Below are 24238 nucleotides of genomic sequence, written 5' to 3'. Positions count from 1 at the left end.
AAAAACATTTTCAGGGGTAGTTTCAATGTGATTCAAGCAGATAGTTCCCAATTATTTACATTTAATGTGCAGTGAGTTAGAAACCAAATTGCAAGCTAGCAAAAGACTGCTGGAAATTAAAGTACCATGACTTTCAGCAACTGTTAGCATTTATTTTGGGACTTGTTTTTGTCTTTTTCATGACCGTCCTTCAGTTTCAATACCTTTTCCATACTTTTATGACTTGTAAATTTCCTGGAACACAACGAACTACATGTTCTGAGATATAAACCCTAGTTAATTTCTTGAGATTTTTTCTAAAGAAACTCTTATACAAAATTTGTTGTACCGTATTTACCTAAAAATAATATGACATCAAATGTTTTGATTGTGAGTTTATAAAAAAAGACCTTATGGATTGGAAATCGCAAATCAAGTACATATCACTTGAATATTATTCAAAATATTAAGTTTACTCCATATAACTATACCCTTTCTGGTGCCACTTTTATCAGTAGAGTGATTTACACGGTGTCTTTGGAAACAACATGCGGCAGTTAAAAAAAAAAAAAAAGGTGTTTTATGACTAGTTCAGGCGGGGCAGTGGTGGTTCAGAAAGCAAAGAATGTGATGTTATACAAAGAGTAGTCTCCTGGGAGGATGAAAGAGATGGGGGAATCTTTCCCAGCAGCCACAGTGAACAACCTAGTGAAAAATTCCATTTGCACTTTACCCTTCATCCTGTATCTCTTATCTGTCACGCCCCAGCAGTGGTTCGGGGAAGGGGGGAACGGACTAAAATGACATAAGTAACAGATTTAAGAGGCACAGTCTGTAGTTTTTTTTAACTAAGCCATTCCTAATGGCAAGATACAAGTTTGTGAGATTATAATGTGACCTACTTTTAGTTTTCATTTTTTTTGTAAAAATCATTGCATTATATTCAGGTAAATAAAGTATATTTTTCTTTAATTTTAAAACTAAATATTATAGTTTTAATAAGAAATGAATGAACACTTTTCTTACAGAATCCAAAGAAGAAAATCTAAAAACATGAACACTAAAGTGCCTCACACACACAAATATTTTCATGAAAGATCAAAACAATGGAATGAGCATATTTTAAACAGAAGTTGGCTTTGCTTATCAAGCATGCACAAACGTAGATGATTCTGAACAAATGCATGTATGGAATTTATTGCTCAAACATACTGGTTAATGTGTACATGCTACAATTTCTAACAATATTTTTATGACACTGGCAGAAATGTTGAGCCTAGAATTTATAAGATAACTTACAGATGCCAATAAGCATTGCAAACTACATAATTCTGCATCATGTTAGTAAATAACTTCTACCGTAGTGATTACCTAAATTTATATCTAAATTATGTACAGAATTACCTAATATTCACAACTTCTGAACCAATGAGTTTAGTGGCTAATTACTTACCAGAGCATATTTTTTTTTCTCCAAATATCTGAATTAATAAAACTTTATATAGTTGACCATTGTTGGTAAAAGTACTTAGAAATTATAACTGGTCTGACTTACAAGTGCTTATTATAGAAATGTAATGCCTTGTTCTAATTTTTATGTGGCAAGTGTTAATACCTACCATAATTTTAATTTTGATATTGATGATCATGAACAATATAATGTATTGTGTGATAGATGTTAACATTTTGCAATTCTATGGCATTTTTCATGACACTTTTCATTTTTTGTGTACATTTTGAATTAATTTTTCATATTCAATCAAAAAAGTATGGTGATTTGGGGGGGGGGGGGGGATGTTTATGTAACATTGTAGGATTCCTGCCCTCTACTATCAATAACACTTTGACAGAATGTTTTATGTTCATGTTTTCCGAATGTTTCATAATTATTTGGTAGGTACTCATTTTTCTTCTATTATGTATATTAACTTACGTAATTTTTTTTTGTGCTTTTATATTATTTTTGATTTGGGTTAGGTTCAATATAAAGCTGAATGTACTGTTTTTTATTATTATTTGTTTCACTGTAAATTACATAATAACTTAAAGTTAACATGTGTATAAATTACATTTTTTTTTTCTTTTCCAGATTTTAAAGCATATTCTGGGTAGTAAGACTGTAACATTCTAGAATGTTTCAAGAGAAAGGAAGATAGGCACGACACACTGTTGCCAGCAAGTTATTTTTCTTGCCTCAAGTTAGTGCGTTGCTGGAAAAACCCAGCACGTGGACCCATCACTGCGCAGCAATAGACTGGATCTTTCGCAGGGCGCTGCCTCGCCAGCCAATCAGAGCGAGCCTTGAGGTGGTGTGAAGTGTCTTCCCAGACTTGTTGAGAAAAACATTTTTCCAGTATTTTCTCTCTATGGTCAGGTACTGAATACTGCGTTGTGATTGGTCAGTTGGCCCACGGGGTTGCCTCCCTTTGTTTCTAGCTTTGTAAAGGGAGGTAATTGTGTGGTGAAAGTCAGTTGTCGCTCGATCGTCACTACGTGAAGCTGCGTCATTGGCAGCTCTCAAGAAACAATGAAGTTAAGAATAGCCAACTTCACGCCTGATGGTCAGGGTCAGATTTAACTTAAAAAGAAAAGAAAGGGTATTAAATTTTTTTTGGTTAGTCTAGCGACGCGCTACAGTGAATATGTGATACATAGTCTGTAACTGTTATGGAAGTTATGATCTATTTTATTTTGTTTGTGAGGAATAATAATGAAAGACTGCCTTGAACTCTCAATTGTTAATGCAACCATATAATATCTAAGGGAATAATTTATCATCAATATTAGCAACTATACCAACTTAAAAAATTGGTTGTCTGTAAAATTGGTTGTCTGTAAAGTTGGTTTACGGACGACAGTTTAATGTGACGTCATAACAAAACATTGATGAAATGATTGCATACTTTTATGAATAAAATTTAATAATTTTTATTGAATTATCACTATTTTGTACGGAACAAAGAAGGAAGTGAAATGAAATCTACAATTTAATGGATAAATTTACTTTTATTTGCACTCATTAATTCAAATATGTTTATTACTTTAACGAACAGATTATTTTAACTATAACTTTTCTACATGTTTGCTATTTAACTTCTTCCAATCTGTGTTATTCTGTTAAGGATAGGAAGATGATAGGAAAAGTAGGAAACGAATGGGAGTGTTTCAAGTTTAATGTGCCTCGAAAAAGTCAATGGTTGTTCCAATCGAGTGGAAGAGAGATAGATGCGGCGCAAGCGTACAATGAGCGTAATGGGACATAGCGTAATGGGACAATATGCATAACGGGACACTATTTTGTGCGTGCAGCCGGCGTTCATCGATTTATTAGACGTTGTCACGTCAAAAAACCAAACTTCAATATCATTGTATATAAACACAAACTTTTCAAGTGATTAAAGTGTCTTGTTACCATTCTGGGTTGCTTAGCTGGGACCTGGAATTAAATTCACACACATTCATTGATGCAAATCATACGAAAATTATATTGTGCACTTGTAAAGAAAATAATATCGCTTTGGTTAGTGGTAGTGAAGTGATTAAAAGATATGCAATATTATTATTATTGTTATGATTTATGTGGGGAGAACTACTGGGTTAGTAAGGGACAGCTCAATTAATTAGTACAGTTTTATTTATTACTAATGTCTACACCTTAATTTTAATTACTGCACTCAATATTTCTGTCCACAACAATCAGTCTTACACTGGTCATTGAAACTGGAGCTTGGCTCGGCAGTGGCTCGCTCTTCTGTCCGCTTACTTCGCACACTCATCCACACCGCGCCACAGCACAGTCCTCAACTATCGCTCGTCGCACGCGACTGGCTCGCCAGGCCTTCACTCGCAGGTATCGCCTCCGGATAGATCTGGTTCGCTCAGCAAGGGCCACTTGCCCTCTTCACCTCTCGCTGATCGCACGGGTATCGCTAGTATCACTCCCTGAGGGGGAGACTCTCTCACCTACTCAGAACTCTCTGAATCCTTTGGAACTCCCGCGGAGGCTGACGTCATCGCTATATACCCACGGCTTCCTTCTCGAAGCATGGGCGTCGCAACCGGGGGGGACGGGGGGGACACTCTCCCCCCCCCCCCCCCAATAATAAAAGTTTTCAATTTCGTCCCCTCCAATAATATATTTAGTTTCGTAGTTTCGTAGTTTCTCCTGATGTTTAAATTAATGATTTTGTGTGGATATAGCACCAGCAGATATGTTAACTGTGTTTTTATAAATTTGTTCTCTGAAAATATTTTTTATAAAAAATAAATTATATATTGCAACCAACTATAATTAGAAAATCTAGGAAAGAAAAATGCCTAAACACCACCTTTTTGCACCTTCAAACCCCAAATTTTCCCGGGGGAGGACCCCCGGACACCCCACGTTTTTTCCAGGGGATGGATATTCCTCAAACAACTAAATCAATTGAAGTCCCCACCAAAAAATATATCCTTGCGTCGCCCATGCTCAAAGGGACGAGAGCGGCTGTGACGTGTCGATGCCCGAAACACCCAGAACAGCGACGCTTATTCACGCCACTCCTCGCGGTGGCCTCTGCAAGACCGGAATTCCCAGGCTGCTAAAGGTGACTGTAACCCGAAGCAGGACGGTGCGCGGGGAGCGGAGGAGAGTGGGTAGCGAAAACCCTTGTAATATGGCCGGGCACAAGTGGCATGTCTCAAGTCAGTGGACGGCATGTGACGTCGGTGGCTGTGTGGGGCCACCAGCCTGCTCCCTCGCGTTAGTAATAATAATTTATGTTATGAGTTCTGAAAATGGTTCTCATGCACACAAAATTTCAAATAACTTCTCAAAACTTAAATATAGTGTCAGAGATCTGGCAACAGTGTGCGCCATAAGCAGTGCACTACAATGTAAGCGTAAGACAGTCTATATCTATAGCAAAGGAAAATACAACTTCCACGCCCACAATGCTAGCATTACTGCTGATACACTCAGCTCAGAAAGTAATGCGTTGAGACCTGTACAATTCGCGGATTCAATTTGCGATAGGATAGAGTCCAAATACTTTTGACATGATTTTGCTTCAGTGATTGGGCCACAGTTTATCTGAAGGACTCTGGGTCAATGAAAAATCTTTAACAGAAGAATTAGCGAATCACGATCATTCCAGTCAACAGGTGTTACGAGTCGGTAACCAATCAGCAGATGTAATTTGCACAAGTGCATAGAGGATCACGGAGTCTATCCTTTAGGGATTTGAAACCGCAAATTTTACAGGTCTCTAGTAATGCGTGATGAGCAAGCATTGGTGTAGTGGTGCCGGGATGTCACTCCGGTACTGCCAAAAACAGCTGATGCTCAGCTACAACACTGGTTGCGGCCAAAACTAGTCACTTAACATTTTCCATAAAACACACACACACACACACACACACACACACACACACACACACACACACACACACACACATATATATATATATATATATATATATATATATATATATATATATGAGTGAGCCTATCAGTATTGTTTTGGCAAGAAGATAGAAAAACTGTATAATACTACAAAATTTATAATTTTAGGGATGAACATAAATAGTGTAAAAATAATTTTAAACAATAATGAGCTAAAAAAGTGTAGAAATTAAATTTCTATAGAGTCTCTGATGGAGCAAAATATTTGTTACACTAAAGATACGACATAGAGTAATTCTGGTCTTCTGCCTACCATTTGCCACCAGAACTGTTAAAATATCTGTTGTGAACATTACCGTGTACATTTGTTTACAAATGGCAACTCAACCAACATGCATTTTTTGTCAAAATTATAAAATGTTGAGAAGTTATTTAATGCAGAACATATTTAAATTCACTTGTAATGCTGCGTATAAGGAATATAATCTAGGTTGAAAATAATGCATATTAAAGAATCAAACTTTTGAGTAGTTGGTGGAACTGACCACTGAAAGATATGGTTACCAGGTTCTATTGCGACTAATAGTTTTTTTTTTTTTTACGAGAGTTATGTGTAGAACATGGTGTGAGTGGGTTATGATGGTATGAAGGACAATGGGTGTGTCCTAAAAACAATTCTGGCTGTAGGATGCAGGGCTGGTGTGGTGACAAGTGTGTTGACAATCCTGTGGATATGATTTATTATATTGCATGTTAATGCACGGTCCTCTGGTCAAAATGAGATTGTTTCTGTGGGAAGAACAAAGGAACTTAGCCATGCAATGATAAACAAGTATTAAAATATAAAAACACCCTGGTAGACTTGCACAGTCGAGATTTGAGGCAAAGAAAGTATTCCTCCATTTAATTAACCTGCAAAGTTTACATGACTCTGCAAGCGGCCCTTATTGGGCTGAAACTCTAAGGTACAAAATTACCCAAGATTTTTTAACCTCACCAAAGTAATACCACTACATATTGCTTTGACTATTTTATTGGCAAAAAGTCCTTCAATTATGGACTGTAAAAATTTTCTACAGTACAGCTTGTGCTCATCATTGTATTTATAGACTGTTTCAGCATTCCAGTATAAATCAAAAACTGGGCGAAATTGTCATATTTTGTATTAATTTGATATAAATAAATTAAAAAAAAGTACAATGCATCATATTTTGAGAAATGTTGTTTCAAAATGCACTGTTCACAGTGTAATGTTAAAAATAAAATGTCTTTTAACACACTTTATGCCTTATACAGTAGTGTCTCGATCAACCAGGTTAAAATGGACCCAGGCAAACACGGATAAGCAATGGATATAATAAGAAAATATTCTTGGTATTCATTTGGCCCAGAGGTATCACTTTTCGGGATGAAGTTTTTCCAGCTTTGAGGTAATTTTTCTTTAGGTTTTTGATAGGGATGTGCAAATCCTTGATTTTCAGTTCGGTTTGAATCCGATTCGAATCCCTGGGAATATTTGAGATATGAATCCGATTCCGAATATTAAGCACAGAATAATTAAAAATAACTGATTAATTTTAAAATAATGTGTGTGTTCTTTTTTCTAACTGTAACTACTGGCAATTATTTCTTACATTGAGGTTGAAACAGTTTTATAAATGTTTCAGCAAACGAAACCATTTTTTCCCCAATAAATAGCCAAGACGTTTTTTATTGTAGGTATGTAATTGTTTTTAGTTTCTAGTCTGCTATACGACGGAATTCGTGATTACAGTTTATACTCTCGAAATCTCAAAATGTTTTTAATGTCACTGTTTTAATTATTTAATTTACATTTCTTTCTTTTTGTACATTATATTATAAAAACTTACGTAATAGTGGCCGAATTTGATTTTTCACTGCTAGTGTTTTTGAACCGTATTAAATAAATTTATAACATTTGTGAATATTTGTAATACTGTACAAGTCCATGTACGTACGACGATTCCGGGTTCGGGTAATTGCGGATTCGAAACGTACCGGAAAGTATCGGGTACTCGCACATCCCTAGTGGGGTCGGCTGGGGGTGGAGCGAGCGCGGAACGTACGACGGTGATGCGGAAGGGCGCCGGGACGGGGGAGTCGTTGGCGAGGGAGAAGGAGCGGGTGGACGGCTGGAGCAGGTCCACCACCCCCCACCGCAGGCGGTCGGGCTGCACGGAGACGACGGGGCCCCGGCCGGTGCAGGTGAGCCGGCACAGGTCGACCGCTTCCCCCGCCCCCATCACCAGCAGCCTGCAAGCAGCACGCGTGGGCTCGTCCCGACATTACAGCTTGTGTTATCTTTGAAAGATTTGTGCATAACCTGATGTAAGTTTTTGGACATACGCCAATGCTAAGCACTTTTTCTGTAGAAGAAAACAAAATACTAAAAATAAATAAATAAATAAAAATACCCAAAAGACAAAAAAAAAAAAAAAAACAAATTAAGCAAAAATTGCCGTTGTCAACAGGATATAAACACCACAAAATATTCCGTAACAGGAATGTGGCCAGCAAACAACGAGAAAACATTTTATTTATTTATTTTTAGTTTTTAGTTTTCTTCTACAGAAAAAAGTGCTTACCAATGGCGTATGTCCAAAAACTTACATCAAGTCATTACAGCTTGTGAATTCGCTGTAACATTGCATATCCTCTTCCCCCCTTCATCTTTTAAACCAAATGTTTCTCAATGAAAATGCAACAAAATTCTTCTTAAGTTATAAATACTAGCTGAAGTACCTGGTTGGCCCGGGTTTCACACAGAGTGGGGGTAGTTTTTTTCATAATCTCAAATATACACGTATTTTACTCTTACTTTTCTCCAAAGTCAAAAGTGAAAAATTTTACCAGGCTAGATTAAAAACGTGTATTTTATTTGAATAGGAAGGGAACAATGAAACAAATATTTTTTTTATGCATTTAGAACCTTTTATTACATACTTGAGGGTACACAGCATTTTTCATTTGTCCATATACGTAGTGTCTGAAGATGTATACTCATTTTCTTATGTTTAAAGTCATGAATGCAAAATTTCATCTAAAAGTACCAAAAATCTGTTTTAAGGAGTGGGAAATGGGGAATGGGAGTTATCAAAGTGCTATGTAGACAGTGACCTTCCTCTTGTTTTGCAGGTCAAAGGGTGGAAAATTTCATCAAGCTCAGATTAAAACTGTTAGATTTGTATATAAAAAAAAAACAGACATTTATTTATATACCAAATGATCAAAATTTTTGGAGTATAAATTTAATGGGAGGCAGGGAATGCCAAAACAAAAAAAAATATGTCTGAAATGAAATCCTGTAAAGTTAGAGGTGCCAACAGTAGCACGCATACTCAAATTTGGCGGCCTTCAGGGGACTACTCCAATAGTAAAATGCACTAGCAACCAGAAGTCTGGTGTACAGCTCAGTGTATGGTTGGTTGTGGTATGTTTACATTTTGGTTTTGGGCGATAAGCAGTGTCGACTGCTAGTGAGTATAATGCTGCAATTAAAAATTTGACAAACAGCAATAGCACTGCTGCAGACAGCAGACTTTACATTCGCAGAGATGGCTGATATGTTAATGGTACCGGCAGGCGAAAATTTTTTCGGAAGAAGAAATGCACATTTACCACTGGCACTTTCACAACAAACATGTAATGAATAGAAAGAGCTTCGTATGGCTCAGCCAGCGACTGCCTGAAACTGGGAGTTTTTTCATGTCTGACTTTGTAACATTTCTGCACTAACTAGATATGAGTGCACTAATGAAACAAAATGAATGTGTTGGTTAGGTTAGTTTTGATTATTCAACTTACTTGATCGTGGTTGACTGAACTCCGAGTTCACTTGTTATGATTGTAACTGGAATATCAATTCTTGACTTGGGTTTGATCACTGACTCATTTAAAGCAAAGGAGTACGTTATTGGGTTATTTGCATTCACCTGCAAATATATATAAAAAAGTAATTGGAGGGAATAACTTTTCATTACTTACATTGACAAGAAAATTTACAACTTATATATTAAAAATTTGTATTATTATAACAATCAGAATTAGAGAAAATGGGCTACAAATAACCTTACCTTGGTTCCACATCCTTACTTCGGCAAACTCCCTGAGTTTTTTCTCTATTTTCCTTGACCCCAGGGACGTAGGCAGGAGGGGATCTGAGAATACTTATCTTCCCTCCCTTCCCAAAGAAATAATGAAATTCTGCATGGTTCCTATCTAACCCACTGACATTTTTGTCTGACTGATTGGTCCATCTAGCAAAATAACAGCTATATTACAATACACATTATCTAAACAATCTTCACAACCATAGAGAATTAATTAACTATAAAATATTATCCTGCACATTAGTACTTTTTTTTTTTTTTTTTACATAACCAACACTTCTAGTCTAAAAAAGAAAAGTAATATATTTATTTGATCAAAATTTGAAATTATAAATGTTTGATTGTAACCAGCCAAAAACCTATAGACATATGAATTAACTTCACATTAATACATACCTAGTTGCTTGTATCCCTTTCATGAAATTATGTTAATAAAAATAACATAGAAATTATTAGCAGCACACAAATTTATTTATTTATTTACATTAGGAAAAATCACTGATATTGTTTTGTAACTAAGGTATTGTCAAATTCGGTGTGTTTTCCAAGTTTATATGACTTTTTTTCAATGCCCTGAGTTTTCACCATTTTCTCTACATGCAGGAACCTTGGCTTACAACTGTGTGAAGTAAGACTTATAAAATTACTGAATCATCCAAATGTTGGGAACAGAAAACATTATTTTTAAGCATTCTATAAGTGCTAATGATGGAAAAATTACAAGTACTAAATAAAAGTATTTTGTTTTAACATATATTTATATATGTATATATGTATATATATACATTTTTAAAAGTTTTAAATTCTTGGTGCTTTGATTTTGTAAAAGATTTTGTCAGCTCGTAAAATGTTTATATTTCAGGATGACAATCAATGTACCTAACTGATTGCATCCAATGCAACTTATATAACTGGTAGCTGCACTCAGACATCAGTATTTTTAATTAGGTTCACTCTTAAGACAGAAACAATATGATTGAAAGATTAATGAAGAAACAGACATTACATTTTATTAACTCTGGTAGCTCACACAGCAACTGGTAACTAAAAGTTTCATCAAACAAACAAAAAGTTAGGCACCTGAACAAATACCAAAGAAACCAAAAAAAACTTCTTGATTATCGTGCAACAAATCTGATGTTTTTTCATGCCAGTCCAATACATGGCATTAAAGATGGGCAGTACTACATTGTACTTGTTTAAAATTTATTTACTACATCAAAATTATGGTCGTAGAACGAAAATAACTTGTTTTCATTAAGCATTATCATTTTTTATCATTATAGTATATACAAATTTACTTTAATAATAAACCTCTAATGTTTAATATTTCCTAACAGAAGTGATAAATGTTTTTTTGCCGGATAGTAAAATAACTACCATATTAATCTACTAAAGTAGTAACTAATAAAACACTGTTTTAGTTTCACTCTATGCCACAAGGTTATTTATCACATGCTTGCCTGTGTTTATAGCACAAAGCTGTGTGGTATATGTTTACAAGTGTATCTGACCACAACTAAGAAACAAACTGATTTTGGTGCCTCCTTACCTTCTGAGGAAGAATGTAGAAGTAACCAATAACGTTAGAGTCGTTGACCAGCGTGAATGTCTGGTTGTATGGAAAATTGATAAAACACTCCATGGTCAAATCACTTGGCTCAGCAATAATGTGCGGGTACGCGGCAACGTATGTGAGCGGGAGACTCGCAGGATCGTCCTCCGAGTTGTGTATCGTCACTAATACTGAAGTCGAACGGTGACGAGCAATGTTTGGGACAGCGAACAGCTGAAATATTAAGAAATTTAACTGGTGTTTATAAACAAAAACATTATTTTATACATATTAATACTAGCTACAGTACCCGGCGTTGCCTGGGCTGAACACAGGGTGATAGCACTACATGAAACTGTGGTGGACATAGAGAAATGACACAAAATTACTGTTTGTATGTCTATGACCTATGATTTTCTGTTTACCCGTGGCAATCTGTTGGACGGTGTCAAAGATGATGCACTGCAGCACCATCTAGCGGCGAGTTACAAAAAAATTGAATGCATAAAAAACTTTCTCCATGGAAAAACACTTCGATGTGCAAACTTTCATAGCGATCGGTCCAACGGTGTCGGAGTTTACAGATGTCATACATACATACCATTATCCCATTTTATATGTAGATTATAAAGAGAAAGTAAATGTTACAAAGAGAAAATATAAATTTTTTTGTAATAAGTTAACTAAATAACTACTCCGTCTAGCCTAAATCCTTTGAAACTTTTAATATATTTTTCTTAAAACTTGTTGCCAAACACAGATTTGTGGACATTTATTTACAAGTCATCTTTCTAATGCCAGTAAGAAGTTAAGCCAAAAAAGGTTTGGCAGTATAGTGCATGGCGAACGTCAGCACCACAGAAAGCATACAAAAAGATGATTGAGGGTTAACACCAGCGCCGTTTTTCTTACCCACCAATAAGCTGAGACACGGAACAAATACTTCATTTGTGCTCTACTGTAGACAGATACATGGTGCGACTCACACTTGAGGGTGACCCTTACTGCGAAAAGATTGTGTTTTCGTTACCCAAATTATAGCTGCGATCCATATGCAGGGACAACTCTTCTGTGGGTAAATACGGTATGCTGCTGCAGTCGTAATGTAATGATACCACATACCAGGTACCTGGGGTAGAATTAGTAATAATGTTAATGCTATCAAGCTATCATGCATCAGGAGAAATATGACCAGCTTATTTTGGAGACATTACAAAGGTATAATTTGACCAGTATATTGAGAATCACAGTGGCAATTTTGATGAATAAAATAAACAAAATTTATTTGTTTTATAGTATTTTTGACAGTACGTATTTTGGTAAAACTGTTCCTTTGCACTTTGTTACAGTTTAGTGTTTGCTCTGCAAGTGTTTTCTGACACAAATGGCAAGCTCGCTACTGACTGCTAGGATTAGTGGAATTAGGCAGACGGTGTGGCAGCAGGGCTGCCTTCATACTAGCTGGGTGGTGAGTTCCAGCACCTCCCAGAGAGCAGGGGGAGGGGTCACAGCACCTCATGATACTCTTAGGATGGGGACTCCTTTGAGTCAACCACCACAGGTTAGCCTAATTAGTTAAGAGGGAAGGGGTAGCAATGACACTGAGATGGGTCACCGCAGCCTCTCTCTGTAGCTCCTTTCCAAATGCCTCCAAGTTGCGATGAGATGGCGTATACATTTCTCTATGGCTCTAGGGAGCCCGTGTTGCTGACGATCCAGCCCTCACCCGGAAGCAGTTGCCATAAAATCCAATACGTTAAACACCGATGCAGTTGTAACTGACTTTGTGCCAATGAAATGAAGCATAATGCACACGAAATTCAAATTTGTGCATTGCTGTTTACACATGTAACATTGCAGACATTTGATCCTTAAAAAATTTCATGTAAGGCATTCGATGCCACCCATTAAATTTATGTCCAGCAATTTCTGAACATGCTGTATTTTGAAGTGTGTAACAGTACCTCTCACACTCCTCACCCCTGCACTGACGGCTCACACTGACTTCTGGCGCATACTCTATCTTGATTCGCTCACACAGAACATACCTTTACAGTAGTACAAGATGAAGGCTCAATCACATTTTCCATTGGGTCGAAAGTAAATTCTTGAGGATAAGTTGGAATTATTTTATTCACACCCATCCGAGCATACTCTTCAAAAGTAATACTCGGTTCATTCCCATCTGACTTGACCTTCAAAGAATACACCACAGGCACAAGGGTCTTGTTGCATAACGTCAGACGTTTCTCAGTGACAAACCCTAGACGCAAAAATTATACTGCACTCAGTCCAAATACTGATTGTTTTCACAAAATACTGGTCCAGCAAATACACAAAATAATATGAAACAACGCTTAGTAAATATGAATAAGTAAAGCCAAACAAAATGCCACATAACATAATGCCAAACATAAGGATACATTTTGTGTTAAACATGCTTCATTTTTAATCTGAATCTAAATTTAGCTTAAAATAATTTACTATAGCGAACATAATTAATTTTAAACAATGTGAGAACACACTCTCGATGCATTATCCAAAATCTTCACAAACTAAAAACCATTGAAGAACAAACTGCAAAAATATACCTAAACACCAGAAATTAAATTATGTATGGTAACAACCCAGCCTTCCCCATGCAATCCAGTAATAATAATTTGTTGCAAATTTTTGTCATATTTCAGGTTGATGTAAAGTTTTTCCTTTTAGAAGTTATTGTGAACGTAATTCACCGGGTTTATTGTTTTTATTTTTATAATTCGTGAGTTTATTTTTCAAGTAATTCTTTTTTTCTGGCTTCTTTGTGTGGGAAGGCGTGCTGACGTAATTCTCCTTCGTTTTTCCACGACCCAGGCTTTGTTTCACACGCTAGGCGTTTGAGTCACAGTCACGGGAGTGTGAGAGAGAGACAAAATTGCTGGGTCGTGGGAACAGAAGTAAGGATGTTGTTGGTAGTTTCTGTTGCCATGCGCCGTGATTGGCTGAAAATTACGTCAGCGAGCCCAGGACATTGCCCGCACAAAGGGAAGGAAGGCTGTATGGTTAGTCATTGTTCGAGCACCGGGCCGAACAGGCCGTGGTCGGGTGATGGCTCCGTGTTTGATCTTTTCTGGATGTACTTTAAAATTTTTTTTTTGTGTTCTGTTGTGCGGAAGATATTTCGATTTTAAGTAAATAAAAAACAAAAGATAATACATCAAACACTGCATATGAATTTCTTCGTGACCTGCTACCAAACTGTATGTTCACTCATCACCTAATTTTCAGCTAGCCGGAGGTGGTGACTGGTAACATTATTATCAAATTACAAAGTGACTAAGCAATTTCAAATTCTAGTATTTTTTTTTAGTGTACTGCCAACTTTACAACCAAAAATTACTCATCATCCGATACAATTGTTTTCAAATGACAGTATTTATATGTTAACAAGTTATTTTTTTGGAATATCTATAAAAACTGTCAACATTATATGAAAATGACAATAAAATAAAATAAAAAACCAACATAAACTTACCTATTGGTATTTCCCCGAGATTAAGTTCGCTAATGGTGAAATGAAGAGTTGGATTGATAATTCTTCCCCTGAAATAACATTATTTAACTGTATCAGTATCTAAACAAGAGATGTAGTAACACAATAGCTTGTGGTGTCTTCAAAAAAATGTAACGAAGCAAAAATGGTGTTTGTAAATAAAATGTTTGTATAATAAAGTATTTAAGTATAACAAAAAAACCAGCTAAGTGAATGAAATATCTTTACGATAAATGCAATTTCACAACAATCATGGCACAGTTCAACCTTTATACATATAACCAATAACCTACCATTATTAAAATCACCAAAATTGCTGCATTTACGACTATCTATAAATAGATAAATCCCAATTTTCTCTAATCACAAAGAGTAAGTACCTCAAATTTACAACCTAAATCTGAATCTAGATTTCAGGGGTAGGAAATAAAATAATATAAATGATACAAAAAATATTATCTATTGTGTTGAAACTTTCAAATCAATGAATATTCGTTTCATTAACCAAGTTTCTTGAATCAATAAAAGTAATTTTATTTGCATTGTTATTTATTAAAATTAATACATCTTGGGGATGGTAATAGGATAGGTATGAAGAAAAAAACAAATAGATGTAGTTTTCTTCACAGTTATCCACTTTTTTTTTTTAATATGACTCTTAGATTCTTAAAAGACTGCCTTGAATCCATACATAGACATCAAGAGTCATCATAAATAATATAATATATATACGCAAAAACATAGAAATTTAAGATTTGATTAAACATGGAATGTAATCAATTTTTATTATTAAAATGTAATATATATATATATATATATAATTTTAATAATATATATATATTACATTTTAATAATATATATATATATATATATATATATATATATATATATATATATATATATATATATATATATATATATATATATATATATATATATAGTATGTTTAGAAAACGAACAAATTCTTTTCTATAAAAGAAATATCCCTGAAGTTCAAAAAAAAAAAAAAATTCTTTGAAAACTTCTTTAAGGATAAATAATGTAGATACTCCGTCAACTAATCAACAATACAGGTGCTAGTATTTGGGTTCTGAATTTTCCTTCTTCAAATATTTTTTTCCGAATGTTTTTTCTCCAACATGAAGTGTATGAAAACTAAAGATTCACTGGTATTTGAGTGGCTCATCATCAGTACAAAGGCTCTGAAGGGGAGTGCGACAGCCTTACTTGAGTGTGAACGCCACTTCTTCGAGGGACTCCTGGACAAGGAAGGCGATCCTCTCGCTGAAGTCCCCCGAGTGGTTGCTGCAGAAGCTCAGCACGAACGCCCTCGTCTCCCCGGGGGCCAGCCTGTGGCTAGCGGGCGAGCACCGCAGTTCGCCGCCGAACAAGAGGGGCTTGCCGGCGTAGCTGACCGTTCCACAGATGTCACCCTTGTTCGCACACACAACCTGCACAATGACAAACAACTATGATAGCAAATACCTTGAAATGTCTGCAAAAATGTAAGCTCCAAACAAAAATGTAGCCAATATTATCAGTTGGATTTTGTTAAAAAATTTGCAGTAAAAAAATAAAAACCTTGATGTTATAAATAAAAAACATGCAGTTCAAATTATTAACATACTAATGGCTAAGTGAAGGAGTGCAACAACCACATGCTGAAAGAATCCAGCCCGTAAATAAATTCCAATTCATTGTTTAAATAAATATTTACATACTATCTGTAAATTATCATCTAAAAAGTAGTAATGCTTACTATCCTTTTCTTTTAGTCTAACTTGGTAGGAGAGATAGCAAACATAGTTCAACTCACATATTGGAAAATAGCTGGTAACCATCTGCATACGTTCCAGACTTGAGGTCCACGTGGGGACTTTTGATCGAGGGAGCATGTGGGAAACAATATAATGTTTTCAGAGATCTGCTAGCAAGCACTCACAGATAAATGCAGAAACTTCATCTTTGATTTATCTCTGCACTGAAAAAAATTTATTCGTGTTTGCCATGTTATTTTTATGACTTTACACAATGCTCAAAACAATATTAATTTTTTCTCGATTGGCTTATGATTTAGCAATACACACGATTCTACTAATTTTTCATTTGCTGGAATCTTTCCTTTATCAACTATGAAGTATTTAAAAAATAAATAAAACAATCGCAACTTAATCTGAAAATATGTGGATACTGACTCAAAAATCAATCAAAAACTGTAGTACAATGTCAGGTTTGAGTTCATAGGTTCTCAGCTAGATTTTGCTCGGAAAGACGTGAGCACAGAATAGTGTGAGAGAGAAGTTACAACTCCACCCGCTCCTTGTGCAGGAGTCGCTACCTGGTCGGACTCCTCGGAACGGGCACACTGCCAACTGACGAACCTCGTAACTCTGCACGGAGCCGAGGAAGACGAACGAGACGTCCAGAGACTCTAGGTTCAGCGCGATGCGAGGTCCCAGTCCGCGTCCCCTCACAGTCAGAGCGATGCAAGACTCCCTTCCCGTCACTTCGCAGCATGCAGACACCTCGTGCACCGTGCCGTGCTTGGGCTCGAAGATCAAGGTCGTGTCCACCGAACCACCGGGCCAAACTTCCCCTGACTGAAAGAACAGACGGAACAGTAACCAACTGCACAGGAAAAAATACATAATAATTCACAACACATTGAACTGAAAATATAAGAGATCAAGTATGATCAAGTAAAGAAAAATTGATCAAACAAAACATTTTCAACCACACATAACTTAATTGATAAGAAAACTTAAATGTGTTTTATAAAAATACAAGGTACGTATTACAATTTCATCAATGGAAAATTGGCAAATTACATACATATTTCTTAGCAAGAAAATTTATTTAAATTTTTGGAAGTATGCACATTTTAAAACAATCAAATGTAGGAAGTATGTACATAGAGTGACATCACCTACTTGAGGGATAAAAGAAAAATTTGGATCACTGAAGAGGTTTTCTTCACATCCTGATTCCTCAGATGTCTCCAAAGCCCTGAAAAGAAAGCACCATTAACTTGAAATCATTTGAAACAACATTCATGTACAATAAACAAAAAAAAAAAATACAATTAGTTTACGGATTAAGACTGTCAGCTCTTCAATGTGAATGCAAAATACAACAGATCATAACTTGTTCAGCATGAGACAAAACATACTATTTCCCCAAGCAATTCTGATTTTAAATATACTGTTAAAGCATTTGTGACTAAGATGACAACACCGTGAATATTTAGAAAAAAAGAACTACACATTAAATCATTTTAAGATAATTTTTAAAACATTAATAGAAGAGAATTCCATTTTACAAAATGCTACAGTATCCTTCATTGACTATTGAAACAATAAAAGTCACTACAAAGAAGTCACAATGTATTTAAGCTTTACCAAGGTGTAAGTGGACAGGAGAAAATTCACTGAGTCAGTTTCTCAGCAAGCTATAGTATTGTCATGGATTCTAATAAATATTGTTCACTTTGCACCTCAATCAATTACGAATTCAAAAATTTTAAATTTCACCTGCAACATCTCAATCAAATATTTTTGCTGTTATTAGCACACTATTTTTTAGCTGGAATTAACACTGCTTAAGGAGTTTCTATTATTTTAATACACTTGGCTTATGCTCATGCAGCATAAACACACTCTATTACAGGTACCGGTAAATATTTATTTTATTCCCATATTTTTACCCTTCAGAATGTCTAGCAAAACCCACACAGTTCCATGACATTTTCTGGTATTTTTAAGTTTTCCACTGACAATAACCAGCAATATTTCCACAGAAAACACCCATGTAATTGTCGTGCAGTTTTTGGTCTCACACGCCATGATATATATATTCAATTTTTTTATCATTACTATTATTTCATGGATATTTAAAAATAAACGTGGTGTATCGAGCAAGCCTTAACACTACCATAGTCACAAGGTACTTATGGATTCTTCCATGTAATGACAAGTAACAAAAAGCCTGGAAACTATGTACAAAGTGAGGTTTCGTCACACACTGAGGTACCACCACAAATGGAATTCAGCCTCATGTTCTAAAAAAATACATTTCAGCTCAAAAATACTTGGCACATCAGCATTGCTACAAAGACTTAACCCAAATACAATATTCATGGCACAGTAAATGAGTAAGCGATATAGTATGAGCCTTTGTCCAACCATTTCATTCAAATTCCGTAACCTAACATATATTTTCCTATTCCAAATTTTCCCAGAAAAACAAAATTACCAAACAGTTTAAGGTTTTCCCCAATGCTGGACATACTTTGTACTATTTTAAAAATAATTATAAAAAATTAATTAAATTTTAAGATAATAAACAAATTAATATAGTGAATGATGATTACGTATGATTACAATTTTGAAGAATGAATGATGATTGTGGCCTGAAAGCTAACTGGGGATCCACAATTATTATAGAAGGAAACATCAACAAGTGAACATGGCAGACTATGCATGATGTTCTGGAGGTCTAACAATTTTGTATAGGATGCAGATGTATGAACAATACAACAATAATTCCTAAACCCATGAATATTTTTTCCACAAGTGTAAACACCTTAACCCAGTTAGGAATCTAATCTCAAACCACTGTACGACTGGCATACATCTTCAACTTTAAAATTAGACGAATAGTTCAGCCCAATTCTATTCACGAGCTAAAAAAAAAAGTTTACTGTAAAACTAGAAAGTTAGGCTGGGTTATCATTGGCATTAGTGAACTCACTTTTCCTCTGATGCTGACAGCCACTTAAACTGTATCACATGACTGCCTGCATTGTGCAAGGTAACGCTGTCTTGTCGCTTCAAGCCTACAAATGTGTCTTGGAACTGCACAGTGTCACGACTCAGTTCGATGTTGTCATTTTTCGCCGTTCCGTGAAGACTAACGACCAATCTTTCACCTGTCAAAGGCACTACAAGTTAGTTACATTTATTTGTTTATGCATTGTCACATTGTCTCACGCCCACCAACAGCAGAGGGCTCGACACTAATAGACAACATAGCAAGTGCGGATCCTCCCTCCGTCGACACCAAGAGCAGACAGCACAACCTGAGGAGTGACCACAGCAGGTAGGCACATCCACCCTTGGCCAACACACGTGAGGAGAGTGAATCGTACACTTGCAGCAACCAAATCAGGACAAGATAATTACAAAAATTTACAACAGCAACAACAACAAAAACAGAAAGGGAACGAAAATAAACTAAAAAGATAAATGAATAAATAAACTACACGATTAATACATCATAGGCCATAGGTATAGAATAAATTCAAAAATAATCAACAGGAAAAAAACAAATGATATACAAATAAACTAAAGTACAATGCCATTAGCCGGGTCCACGTGCCCATCCATGTGGTGGTGCTTATATCCACGATCTGTAACGTTAATAATTGATTAATATCTTAAACCCGCCTTGACGTCAAAACTAACCAGCATTTTTAATCAAAACTTAACTTGTCACAAAAATATAAAACTTAATACGAATATTAAATCGAATATTTAAATCTTTTTTGATAGTGCAACTGTTGTTAGTAACTTACTTTTGCCGTTATAATGATGGTGTATTTGACAAAAATTAATAAAAAAAAAGGCACTTGCAGATTTATATTTATTGTTCTGAATGCATCATCTCTTCAGTCAAAATGACACTGTTTTGGTGAAATAAGTATCATAAAACATTTATGCGGTATATATGTTAAATAATACGCTATCTTTATGAAAAGAATTCACAAAAACTAAAAACAATGACAAATAAATCTTCTATTTTAAAATCAAATTGGCTTAATATTAAAACCATAAATCCTTGTTTACTAATAACTGGTTGGAAACAATACACTTATCACAAAAATTTAAGAACCCTGTGTTTTAATTTACGAGCCTAGGTGAATCACAATTTGTTCAGTACTTAAGGCCTCGTCTCACGTGCCCCGTACGTTATTATCTTTTCTTGTTGTCACTATTATTTCAGGAATTTTCCTATTAATTTATCATGAAAGCTATAGTGTATTTTATATTACGTCTCAAATTGTTGTCAACAGATATTTACTAAGTGTTATCTGATAGCGGTAACAAGTTACGCAAGTGTTTATATTCACAATCGCTCACGTTAACTTTTAATAAATGTCTGGTGAGAACATCTGTGACACAACAACAAATGTATCAGATTAAATTAACATAAAAAGCCCTCACATAATACTGACAAGAAAAGATAATAACTTAAATGGTGTTTGAGATTGACCCTTAAGAGACAAATTTAGGCGGTAGAAAAAAAACAAAACCATTAGACAGTAATCTCATAATGATTCTGAATGCAAATTTCTTCACTCTATTGCATTCCAGTACCAACATGCTTAATTGTAAGGTACCATTAACATTGAAACATAACCTATATGTACATTGTACATATAGTAAAACCCTTGTGGCCGGTGCGGTCACTTAGGATTTTTTATCATTTAAATTTTAAATTTTTGTGAAAAACTCCTGTATTCATTATTATCTATTTGTATTATGATTTGGTGTTAAATTATCTGCTACTTGTTTATGGCCGCTGGGGAGAGCGCTGGCGGGGAGAGGCCACCGAGCTGACGTCATGCGACGGGGAGCGCTGAGGACAGCAACACGGAGGCACGGTGGCGTACTAGAGTGCCCAGCGCCGGGCACCAGCACGACCGAACAGCAAAATCTAAGGTACAGCGTAGTCCTCGAAATACTGTTTAAGGCTGGGAAGTGTGGCCAGAAGATAGTGCTAGCCTTTGGTGCTAAAAAATTTGGAACAAAACTCTGAGAATGAACAGACTGAGTTTCTTACCAAATTTGAGTTGTGGTTAGCGTCTTCATTTGGGGAGAACAGCGCGAGTTTAGCGTGAATTTTCCCTTAATGCTACACTGTGTGTAATTGCAGTAAGCCTTGACTTTGACTTTATTAGTGAAACGAGTTGAACTTAGCGGTAAATATTTCAGCCTACGTTATGCCCTGTTTGACGTGGATGGACTAGCCGGAATAGCAGTCATTACCGTTTTCGTGGACTTTTCAAGCAACTGGAGCATTGGATATGTTTATTGGAAAACTTCGTTATAATTCAATACCTCTCCCCAGCTATGCCTCTACAACAGTATAAACCTTCAATTGACTTATTATAAGCTGTGCAGCGTACACGGTATTCAGATTTTTTAGTGGAACTCTATAATAATGTATTTATTTTTGTAGATATTTTTGTTATAATTTGTCTTTATAAAATATTTTCTGGTTTTATATATATATTTATTGGCTGTTGAACGCTTATCACATACTGAAAGATATTATGTATTGTGCACGGTAAACGTACTAATAAATATGACGAATTTGAGGATTTGTGAAAATGTATGGATTTCAAAAGCTCATTCCTTGAGGTCTGGTATGATTCTATTTATACACCTTATTTATTGTGTTATTTGCCCGACACTTCAACAGTGGGCGGGGGCCATCGTGCACGCCGATAGATGCGCGAATAATTTTTTATATTGGCTGTAATTTTTGTACTGTGGTTTATTCACATTTGACCGCCCACAGAGTGTCGGGGACGGGGTCTTTCCACGCTTGCAGCGGACGGAAGGGCTTCACCCTATTAAGGAGTTTCTAAAAGTTCAGAAATTTAGACTTCTGAAATGATTTCTTAAGAGGGTTTTTTTTTCTCACGCTAATTTAAGGTTTGTAACTAATAGTGTAATAGGTAATAGAAATATAGATAATATACCTGTCTCGTAGTTCACATTAAGCTTGCCAGCAAAACTTCCAGCCTTGAAGCAAGTGAAGGTAATTATAACTTGCATCAGTTCACCGACTGCGAGAATGGCTCTTTCAGGGTGGATCACGAACGGCCTTGAAAAATAAATCCACTTAGGGTAAAATGGGATCAACCAGTGGTTGGGTGAATTGTATATTAAATTTGCAAAAACATTTACATTAGTTTTAAATATTACAAAATGTTGCAAAATATATAAGCATCATTTTGGAATATTTTAAATTATCTAAATAATATCAAACCATACATATATTAACATTTTACCTCTGATTTACTCCATCTTAACCTAAAACTACATAATACATCACTAAACAAAAATGCTAAAACTTAAAACAAAAAATAAACTACAATACAGAAGTATTGATAGATTAGCTGTTTAGGTTATTAATAATCAATAAACACTAATACTCAATAACTAGAAAAAAATACCAAGATCAATTATATGTGTTTATGTTGACGTCAACTGCTCTATTTTCAAACTGTGGTACTCCCTTTAATCTTAGATAATCAGTGGCAGAATGCACTAATGTGTCACACTTGAGCCAATAATTTGGTTCTAACACCTACAGTGACCCACTTTAACTGACAAACACTAAGACTGTATCCAGTTGGTTCAGAGCCTACTACATTCATAGACATACCATTTCCTTAAAACCTTCCATGCATAACCTTGTGAAGAAAAAATCTATCTTACCCTTAACGTCACTTTGCAGCTTCTTGCTCTGAGAGCAAACAGTTCCTTACAGAAGCGACAGCATGACCAAAATTATATTTGTCACAAAGACATACTTTATTTTGAAAGTACAAATTATTGATCAGTTATCAGACTAAAAATAAACTGTGCACTATAAATGAGAAACAAGAATCAAATACTTGTTTCGGTAAAGTGTTTTCAGAGCCAAAGGAAGGGAATTTTTTTTTTAACATTTAAATGATTTTTTAAGTCATATCAAAACTAACAATTGTATGTGGTTCCAAGCAATGTCAATGACTATTTCTCTTTAATGGTTGAAAATAATCAATGAAAAGTATAGATTTTTAAAATTTTAGGAATCTTTTTAAAGTATTTACCTAACAACAATTTTTCATTTCTTTTTTTCACTTATAAAAAAAATTCCCGTTTGCAGAATGTCCTGCCATATGAAATTTCGTCATTATGCTGTGTATTTGGAGTAAATATGGCTAGTTATATTAGGCCCCCAGGTTCATTATAACTGAGTACAAACACATTAAATATATGTACTGTTCAACAATGACTCAACCACAATTTTGATAATTACACCAGGTGATATGCAACAAGTTCACTTCACTAAGAATGAAATAAAATATTCAGTATTTCGAAGTGTAAGTATTTTAAGTCAAACTGAATAATTGTTTGATGATTGAAATTTTGAGCAAAAACTTTCTTTCTACAGACTATTGTCAATGGCTTTTGAAAGAGCTCCACTCATACACATTATTAATCACCCTGGTCTTAAGTATAAACAAACACATCACACAAAATATCTATTACATTATACCTTTCAGTGGAGAGGACGAAAACAGCTGGTATCTCCCCCATGTTGCGAATTATGATGGATTTAGTTGAACTAATTTTTACAGCTGTGGAAGGCATACAAATGGAATCTGGAAAATCCAGAAGTGGGCGAGGTCCGATCGCTGTAATTAAACACCAATTTAAAAACAATTCTTTACAGAAACAGGTAGGGATTTAAATAACATGTAGAGAGGAACAGAATTTATTTTACAGAAGTAATAAATTGATGAATTTGCCCAAGTAAAAAAAAAAAATGGTTGTCTGTAAAGTCAGTTTGCGGACGATAGTTTAACGTGACAACGTTTT

The 24238-nt window shown here is 35.3% G+C and overlaps 1 protein-coding gene across 1 annotated transcript in view; it reads right to left on the bottom strand.

Annotated features, from left to right (window-relative positions):
* The window catches only part of LOC134537853 (hydrocephalus-inducing protein-like), a 184325-nt gene that overhangs the window by 146411 nt on the left and 13676 nt on the right, over positions 1-24238 (bottom strand). The window contains exons 6-16 of the mRNA XM_063378731.1: positions 23916-24054; positions 22348-22472; positions 19332-19509; positions 17513-17588; positions 16964-17182; positions 15810-16033; positions 14565-14632; positions 13096-13310; positions 11045-11281; positions 9188-9315; positions 7450-7636 (exon numbers count right to left, since the gene is read on the bottom strand). Of these exons, the coding sequence (XP_063234801.1) occupies positions 7450-7636; positions 9188-9315; positions 11045-11281; positions 13096-13310; positions 14565-14632; positions 15810-16033; positions 16964-17182; positions 17513-17588; positions 19332-19509; positions 22348-22472; positions 23916-24054 (1796 nt within the window). The remainder of the gene's footprint in view (positions 1-7449; positions 7637-9187; positions 9316-11044; positions 11282-13095; positions 13311-14564; positions 14633-15809; positions 16034-16963; positions 17183-17512; positions 17589-19331; positions 19510-22347; positions 22473-23915; positions 24055-24238) is intronic.

The sequence above is a fragment of the Bacillus rossius genome, chromosome 12 (genome assembly GCF_032445375.1).
Source record: "Bacillus rossius redtenbacheri isolate Brsri chromosome 12, Brsri_v3, whole genome shotgun sequence".
NCBI classification, from domain to species: Eukaryota; Metazoa; Arthropoda; class Insecta; order Phasmatodea; family Bacillidae; genus Bacillus; species Bacillus rossius.
The sequence above is the reverse complement of the archived record's forward strand: the minus strand, read 5'-3'. Positions and strand labels throughout refer to the sequence as shown.